Raw genomic sequence first — 9876 nt, 5'->3', positions numbered from 1 at the left:
ATTGTAAATATGAAATGTTATGTAATTTTATTTGAGTGAAGTGAGTCATCAACATATGAGGAGAAAAACACCACCAAGGGCTAAAGGACATCAATAATTACAGTCTATCAACGGCTAAGACACGTCTAGGTAGAATACACTATAATAACAATTGACAGTGACTTAATAGACTAGGTAAAATACACTATAATAACAATTGACAGTGACTTAGTAAAGCACGTATATCGATGCTGAGTTTGAAAATGAAAAAATATAAAAGTTTTATCATTTGAAGAAGAAATATTTCATTTTTATGCATGACAAATTAGAGGGACATTTAAGATTGAAGATTAAATATTAAGAAAGCCAATTTAGTCTAGCGTCACCATATAGATCTAGGTAGACAAAGAGACATGCAATATTTTGTTGTCTAGTAAATTGTAACTTGATAATATATAAAAAGTACAAGCCAATATTTCAACGAAAAAATAAGTTTATAAAGTTTTTCAAGGGACTAAGTTCAGAGAAGTATTTCTGAGAGAAACAATGTAAAACCAGCTTTGAAATTACCTTGTAATTTAGGCAAATTATTTATTCAATATATAAATTAGGTGTAAGTTCAATAACAAACCAACTAAAATTTGTATATCTTGTGTTTTAAATTTATGTTTTGCAAATCTTTAAGTTCAAGTTTCAAATAATTTTTATTTGTATTCAACCCCTTCTACAAATTACATCATAGTTGATTATAGTAAATAACAATTATTCGAATATTTAATTAAATATCTAATTGTTCAAATAAAATTACGTAAAAAACCAAATATATGCAAAATTTTCAAATAATTTAGTGAATCGAAAATATCACTAATAAACAAAAAGCAAAAAATGAATCACTGTTAACATTAAAAAGGAAAAAAATGTTATAAAATGAAAATTGTAAAACTTAAAAGTTTATAAAAATATTTGAACAACAATATTTTGATATTATCTTTAACGTCAGTAAAATTGGATTGTCAAAAGTGTCATTATATATCTTAAACAGTGTTCTGAAATTTGAAAATCGACATTATTTGATGAAGATACCTTTCAATGATTAATTGGATAATTAGCATAAAAACCCGTGCAAGACACGGGCATGTAATATATATTTATATATTATCTCGAATAAACTTGCATCTATATAGAAAGAATTTTTGAATACAATAAATAATTATTTTAACTTTTTACAAGATTTTCTTACCTCTTTTTGTTTTCATACATACTATTGCAGGGGTATTAGATAACTTAAATGTTGAGGGCTTAATTTTTATCGTAGAGTTCAATTTTAACTTAGCTCGATAAAAAAATTAAAACTATATCATTATAACTAAAATATTTGAAGTTTATTTGCAGGGATGTGCATCGGGTCATTTCGGGGTCGGAAAATACTATCCCCGCCCTGATCCCCGAACACACCTTGAATCCTAAACGATAATTCTTTTCATTACCGATTTCCGACGGAACGGGGATTTCCACGCGGATATTAAAAATAATAATTTTATATTTTTAGTATATTTTTTAAATATAAAACAGTCTACTAATTCGTAATATATAAAAAAATTGATAATATCTTATAATCTTAATATCAAATCATATTAAAATTGATTTATAATGCAAATGAATGACAAATTAAAAATATGTATTAAATTATAATGTAAAAAAATTGATCAATAAAAGTACTAATTATTTTAAAAAATTATATTTTTTAAATACTATTTTTATAAAAAATTATTTAATATATATATATATAAATGAATATGAGGTGAGTGAAACTAATATGAGGTGGTGGCATTTTTTAAATTTTATAATAAAACTACAAAAATTAAATAAAAAGGAGGCACATTAATAATATAAATCAACATTTTATTTACTCAAAAATTAAATTAATAAAAAAAGAATTTGATAAAAAAGAGAGGATGTGGCTTATCTAATAAAAAATTTAAATAAACTCAAGAAGTTATATAGCATAATGGTAGTGATATGAAGTTTTTGAGTAGAAAGTTTGGGTTCGATACTTATTTTTAACAAAAATTGCGTGAAAATGGCGTTTTTAAAATTTTCAAACATAAAAGGTAAAATTATAATTTTACTGCCATTAAAATGTCTAAATTTGCCCGTAGTCCTTTTTTAATATATCGGAGGAGATACAATTATACGGAAACTAAAAAAACGAAGTTACATAAATAATATAAAGTAATATTTTATTGACTCAAAAGTTAAAATAATAGAAAAAAATTATGTTAGAAAGAGATGATATGGTTTATCTAATAAGAGCATAGTGGCAATATGTAGCATAGTGGCAGTGACATGTAATTTGACAATAGATGTTAATGAGTTCCGATCTTGCTGTATACCCAATTTCTTCTTAATTTTAGTTTAAATTATATAAGAGGGTCATTTGTGTAATTTTTGAAAATAAAAGGGTAAACTTATAATTTCACAACCATTAAATGACTCAATTTGCCCTTGGTTGCCCTTTAATATATAGAAGGAGATTGGTGATTAATCGAAAATAATTTAATTAACTAAATAATAATATATAATTGTATTTAAGTTTCATTAAGATTTCATTAAATTTACAACAATAATAATAATAATCATTATTTCATATTTGATATTTAAGTAAATAATGATATTTTTCATTAGAAATTATTCATTTTAAATTGTTATTATAGTTATCATGAAATGTTCAAATACTAATTATTTTATCACCTAAAATGACAAAGAGTTGGTAAAGTAAAAACATATAAAATTTCCAAAAGTTTACATTGATATTAAAAAAAATACAATTAACAACCAAAATATATAATACTGTTTTTATTAGACATTTTTTATGTATATATTATTAACAAATTTAATTTTTGTTTTTATTATAAAATAATAAACCTATATCACTAAAAAAAAAACCTAGCCGCCTCCCTCCTCTTCTCTCCTCTCCTAGGGTTTGTTTATTTTCAAGTAAATCAAGGGGCTTCCACTGGTTTTTTCCGGTGGAAAGCCCCAACCCTTCATTCTCTTTTATCCTTATTAATTTTCCTTCAATAAAACCCAATTTTTTGGGTGTTTGCGTGTCTCTCCTTTTGGAGTGTGTGTTTTGTCTCTCCTTTTGGAGTGTTTTGTTATGTTTTTGTTTAATTATGATTGGGTTTATTTCGTGTTGAATCGGTTGAGAACGAGTTTATTGATATTCTTGGTGGTCTGCAAAGCCTGCGTCGAATCTGGAGCGGTGTTAATTATTGCAAGAGCTCACCTTTCACAACCAAAGATTGTTCATCTTTCACGTGTTTACACTTTCGGCATGTCTATAGCTGGTATCCGGCATGTAGATAGCTGGGGTGTTTTCGGCATGTCTATAGCCGGTGTCCGGCAAGTAGATAGCTGTGGTGTCGTTTTTCCAATCTCAGTGATTGGTGTTTTTGAACATTGGGCTAACAATGGTTTTTATGTGATATGGTCAATTGCGATGTTGCTATTTTCAGAGATGTTGACACAATTTGGATTGCTCGGGATGTCTTTTATTTCGTTTTTAATTTCAAGAATTTTTAAATTCTATGTGTTAAACGATCAGGAAACAAATCATCTAATTGTTTTTAGTATGATATTTGTTTTACCACCTGGTTGTATCGACAGTTGGGGGTTTGTCCCGACTGTATTATATTGAAGTTAATGAAAGTTTTCTGCATTTGTCAAAAAAAAAAACCTATATCACTAATTTATTAGAAATTATATATTTACCTATTTATATAATATTTATATCCGAATGAAATTTTTTAACAAAATAAATTAAACCAAAAACAAAAAATTGTAGAAATTTGATAGCATGACCTTTGAAATTCCCAACTTTCAAAGTGACATAATAGTCGATGACAAAACTTTTGATAAAACCTAACAAATATGACACGTACCTGGCCCACTAAGAAAGTGTCCTTTAAAATCCACATCAGTATCGACCCAGGTCCAAATTTCATTCCCCTGATACTACAACTCCCCATAATAATATTTTTGCAGTGCTGCAGTATATAAATAATCGGATATACATAAAACCTTTCTCCGCCCTGTCTCTACATTTTCGCTGATTTTACCCTTTGTCCACCCTTTTGCTTTCTCTGTAAGTATTCTTCAACAAAACTCTTCATCTACGTTTACTATTTATACCCTGCCCTGTTTTATACATGTCATGTTATGTATGTCCTTTTTTTTGTTATTGGTTGTTGGATTATATATTTTCTTGATTGTATTATGTTGATCTGTGTTTCTTGATCGTTTCTTTGTTCATCACGTCGCTGTTAATCGATCATTTTTGGTTTTATATCTATTGACTTTACTTAACTAGTGTACTTGTTGGTTCTCTTCTTGATTTTACAGTTTAATACGTTATGTATGTGTATGTGCTCGTGTTTTTATCATGTCGGAAACTTAACGTTCATGTTTGTGGGTTATATCTATGCCGCCGCAGCGGAGCCAACAAAATCTATCCTTATTTATCCGCTAAATGTTATTTACCCTAATTGAGCGACGCTAATATTTACCCTAGTTGTGCTGCGCGGTTAGGGTAAATACTATTTATAATATTTTTTGCCCTCGTTTAGACCCCACCGGTGTATGTTAAATTTTTAATTCTTATGAGTAAAATTTAATTCTTGTGAGTGTAGCCTTTGTGTTCTTTCTGTTGCCTTTAATTATAAATATTTGGTTGGTTGCATATAGATGTTGATACTAGGGCTGGATTAGTTTTTGTTTGACAATTGTTTTGGCAAGTTTAGCTTGTTTTCCTGCTCTTTGTGCTACATATTTAATTGATTTTGTAACGTTATGTTCAAATTAGTTTTAACCAAGATTATTATCTTCAGAACTTGGATATGTGAAACTAGTTCCTCTAACTAAATTCATTGGTTATATATAGGATTTAAGAGAATGGATCAAAGTGATGATGACTCTTATGAATTGATTGGCTCCGATGATTTACACACGGTATTTGGACCTTTTCCACTTTTTTTATATTGCAAAACATTTGTTTTTGTTATATGTTGGGAATACAAATTGTGACTAACAACAATCTTCTGGTTTTATACCGTTTCAGACTGACAACGAGTCCTTTGAATTCGTTGGATCAGAGGAAATGAACAATGAGTCTTTAGATTCGGAGATTGATGATGCCTTCAAAAATGTATGCTTTTGTTTTCTATCCCCGGCTAACGTTTTAGAGCTATCTTTCTTTGAGATATATGGTGTAATAACTTATGTCATTTAGGATGAAGATCAGTTAGACGACATGGATAGGGACTCCCATAAATCAACTGACTCTGAGATTACTTGTCCCGATGATAGCACTTATATGCTGGATGCATCACCCATCAGTGAGCTGGATGCATCACCCATCAGTGAGCTGGATGATAAGGTGTGTAGTAGTATTTTTAATTTTGTTTAAAAAGAAAGTTTGAGACTATCTTGAACTCTGATAAGTTAGAATACCCCTCCACCCCAATCTCAAGCTTAGATAAAGTGAATTAAAATATTTGCAATGGGCACTGTGTTTACAGTCCATTGGATCTACCATATTTTCAGTAAGAAGATTGAAGTAAAATGTAATGGTTATTAGCTATTGGGGGGGGGGGGGGGTTCTACCAAAGTTTTCAGTAAAATCGAAGTAAAACATATTCGGATCTTGCTATGCATGAACTATTGTTTTTTTATAATGCAGGACCTTATGTTTGAGATAACTGATTTCAATGAAGCATTTAACATGCCACCAAATATGATAAAGCGGCCAAAGGACATGGAAATGAAAGATATAGCGAAGGATCGCATATTACCTTTCCTCCCAGCAAAATCTCTTGTGAGATTTATGTCAGTTTCTAAGGACTGGGAAGAATGCATAAAACATCCTTTCTTAGCCCATTTGCAAAGCTACAGCTTCAAAGAGATGTCCGGATTCTTTTGTCAGAATGGTTCCAACCATTTTTTTGTGACCCTCGACGAGTCTGCGTATGGCGTTCCTAATTCTACTTTGTCCTTTCTTCCCTGGAACATTAAGATCAGAAGTTCCTGCAAAGGATTGCTTCTCTGTCAAAGAGTTGGTGACAGAGATGAAGTAAATGAATACTATGTCTGTAATCCTGCAACTAGGGAATTTCATTTGCTGCCGCAGTCTACTTATTATCATGGTCCAGAACCAAATCTGGTACTTGCCTTCGAGCCCTCGCCTTTAAACTGTGGGGAAAATTACAAGGTTATATGTGCCTTTGACATGTACAGTGGTTTTCCAATACTTTGCTTTGACATTTACAATTCAGAGACAAGGTCTTGGATCTGCTGCTCTGATCTTGTCTGTCCTGAGTTTTCGGTACCAAATTTGAAAGATAATGGTCTATACAAGAATGGAGTGGCATATTGGGCTACATCATCAGGTGACCTACTAGCTTTGGATATCAAAAATGATATCTATCAAGTTCAGCCTATATGTTCAGGAACCTTAAAAGGCGAAGGTATCTTAACACTGGTAGATGGAAAGTTATCTTACATTCAGTCATACATTGAGCCTTCTTACCTTGAGAGTGGTAGTGCATGTGATGACACAGAGGAAGTGAAAAACACTTGCATAATTGAGATGTTTGGGGATGTTACTATGTGCTTAAAACGCCGTGTTACTGTGGAACTTAATATGAAGATTTATGATAACCGGTCCTTCAGGGTGTTGTTTGCTCCCAAGAGGGATTTCTGTATCTTCAACATTGACAACGCTCTGTATTCCTGTGATGTGGAGAGAGAGAAATTTGAAGTGATCAGAAGCAGGGGAATCAACTCGTGGACAACATACATTCCGTACGTGAACAGCCTTGTGCCTTTGGCATGAATAGCACAAGGCTGTGAAGAGCTGCGCGTATCTTTGTCAGGTGGCGGTGATGACTGAAATCATCAATCAAGTCATGTTTCCAGTTTCTTTTTTAAGGTTGCAATACATTTAGCATGTACCAAAGCAGAGAAGAATAGGATTGTGTTTTTCGTATTTCAGTATTACTGTCGATTTTGGATGCCTGTTTTGGTTAACTGAATGGTTTTCTCTTAGACTTTGAGTTGCTTGTTTTTGATCTTATTCAAAGTGCTTCCTGACTTGCTGCCGCATAGATTTTCTTTTCTTTTTTTTTCAAAATTTCCTGAAGTTTATAAGTTGCTTTGTAGGGTACTCCCTCCTTAACTGTATACATTTGAGCATGGAGATTAAGAAAAAATGGAATGTTCTAAGAAAAAAATAAGAAAATGGGGTAAAATAGTGGGATCAATCAATATTAAATATATAAAGTTAGTGTAGTGGAAGAAAGTATTGAATGCAAGTGGGTGTAGTTAATTTTTATATTGCAGAACTTTTACTATTTTTGATATGTTTTGAAATGTATAAAATTGAATGAAACCTTCAAAAAGTAAAGTGTATAGAAATGAACGGGAGATAGAGAGAGTATTGGTTTAGCAATAACTTATAACTTTATATGAGCTGTTCAAGGGCAGCCAGCAAGAATATCAGTCCTCGCCTCCTCGGTGAGTTGGCTGAATCTTGTTTATGGCATTCTAGCCGATGCCGGATTTTAAGCTTCTTGATTTATAATATGCCAGATAAGTAGATGACTGATAATAGATATCTTCAATCTGCCTCAGCTCCTTTCTTCCTATTGTTATTGTTTTGTTCCATATAGGCATCGAGCAAAAATAAAAATGAAATCAATGTTCTAAATAAAAATTCCGTTGCCGGGAATCGAATCCCGGGTCTCCTGGGTGAAAGCCAGATATCCTAACCGCCGGACGACAACGGAATGATAAACAGAGAAATACGCAATAGCAAATATATAACGGATTTAGGTTTATTTTCTTTTGTAATATAACACTTGCTAATTTAAATGAAATATCAAACAATGTCGACTAATATTAAAAGCACATTTTTTATCAGAGAAATTACTAAAAATACTTACTCTTGAAACAAAATATATAACATAACATTCTAACTCAGAGTGTCGCAGACCAACAAACATTAACAAGATATAATATTATATAGATTACACTTCAACGCAATAAATTGAAATCGATTTATTACGTGCATAATGATTATTAAAAAATATAATAGTTTATCATGTCATTCATTAAATATATTATCATAATAACTCGTGCAAAATACGAGCTATATTGAAATCGTGTAATTCAATTCTTTTGATTTTTGAAATAAGTACTCGTGATTTTTGAAATATTATATGTTATTAGTACGATTAATTTAGAATAACGTATATTTTTTTGTAGAAACTGATACAGACTTGAATTTTTTATCTGAACTTCATATTTGATTATGACAATAAATTATAATTTAAGAATTTATAATTTTTTTTATATAATTAAAAATGGCGTAACTTAAAAAGGGAAAAACAAAACTATTTTTAAAAACCTATTGAAGTAGACTGACGTGTGTGTAAGTGCTCAAATAAGAATTAAGAACTAATACATACTTTTATTCTTTATACATATATTTACTCATAACAACACATTTAAATCTTATGTATCAAAATTTTAGTTATTTGGATTTGCACCTTAATCCTCATGCATCCTCCATTTTTAAACAATTTTCGGCAATACAGTGGTATTATCATTACATATCCTACGCTCATATATCTTTATCGTGTATACACCATCCACACTCGGTCATTCTTTTGTATCACCAAATCGACAATCACTATTTTAGCAATTACTTACAAACAAGTTTGTCACTGAATTCTAGCTATATTTCGACTATATATCCATAAACCCATTGATCTCATTTTTCATCCTATCACAGTAGATATGAGTATGTAAAAACCCCCAATAATATTATTTCACATACTCTACCAGTGGCAACACCATAACCAACACCTTCAAAAATTGTCAAAATTTCAAAGGCGTAAAATTATGTTAGTTTGTGTTTCACAATTTTTGAATTCAAATTTTAGTGATTTTACTTTGATTTTTTATTTTGGTGGTGTGGGCGGTGGTGCTGATGTGATTTTAGTAAAAAAAATTAGTAATTTCAGCTTAATATAGGTAGTACACATTAGTCTTTTTGTAATTTGACAATGTAAAATTTTAAATTACTACTCCACTATTGGCAACACAATAACCAACACTTTCGAAAATTGTCAAAATCTCAGAGGTGTAAAATTGTGGTAATTTGTGTTTCACAATTTTTGGATTCAAATTTTAGTGATTTTACTTTGATTTTGGTTATTTTGGTGGCATGGACAGTGATGTTGATGTGATTTTATTAAAAGAAAATTAGTAATTCCAATTTAATGTAGAGTACACATTGCTCTTTTTGTAATTTGTCAATGTCAATTTTTAAATTACTAAAAGATGTTTATTAGCATTTCCATAACTGATAAAAAATAATGTTCGCATGTACTAAATATAATAGATATGCAACATAATTGATTCAAATAGATTTTAATTATTAGCGAAGAAAATATTAAATTAAACGTAAGTGCATTCTAACAGAGTATCATTAATTTTTTTGGTGTAATGGTTGAAGATATTGTTAGGTCACACAACACTGTAGAAGGGGGTTGAATACAGTGTTTATACAATCAAATCGATTTAACACAAGTATGTAACAAAGATCAAGTATATTGAATAAACTCTGTTACAATAAAAACTGTTGTTCTCTCTCAGTGATGAACAAATATCACTAAGAGCTGCTAGGTTACAATTTATAATCTTCTCGATAATGATAATACATATAGTGTAAACCCTAAGCCTGTGTTTATATAGTACACAGTTACAAGATAACTTCTAATTGATATGGAATATAATTATGTCTCCTAAAATATATCAATCAGATATCTTCTACAA

General features: G+C 30.4%; 1 protein-coding gene and 1 non-coding gene across 3 annotated transcripts; one reads left to right on the top strand and one right to left on the bottom strand.

The window, feature by feature from the left end:
- Window positions 1–3988: 3988 nt before the first annotated feature.
- On the top strand, window positions 3989–7091 carry LOC141682586 (uncharacterized). 2 transcript variants are annotated; one of them, XM_074487276.1, is made up of 5 exons: window positions 3989–4126; window positions 4922–4989; window positions 5099–5185; window positions 5282–5416; window positions 5720–7091. In XM_074487276.1, the coding sequence occupies exons 2-5, from the start codon at window positions 4933–4935 to the stop codon at window positions 6869–6871; spliced, it is 1431 nt and encodes a 476-aa protein (XP_074343377.1). In that variant the 5' UTR covers window positions 3989–4126; window positions 4922–4932; the 3' UTR covers window positions 6872–7091. The 2 variants fall into 2 exon arrangements, with proteins under 2 accessions (XP_074343377.1, XP_074343376.1); XM_074487275.1 differs by having other exon boundaries at window positions 5270–5416.
- Window positions 7092–7750: 659 nt separating this feature from the next.
- Window positions 7751–7823, bottom strand: TRNAE-UUC (transfer RNA glutamic acid (anticodon UUC)). The gene has a single exon. It is a non-coding gene; the product is annotated as a tRNA-Glu (tRNA).
- Window positions 7824–9876: the final 2053 nt, after the last annotated feature.

The sequence above is a fragment of the Apium graveolens genome, chromosome 9 (genome assembly GCF_009905375.1).
Source record: "Apium graveolens cultivar Ventura chromosome 9, ASM990537v1, whole genome shotgun sequence".
NCBI lineage: Eukaryota > Viridiplantae > Streptophyta > Magnoliopsida > Apiales > Apiaceae > Apium > Apium graveolens.
This window is presented reverse-complemented; position numbering and strand designations above follow the sequence as displayed.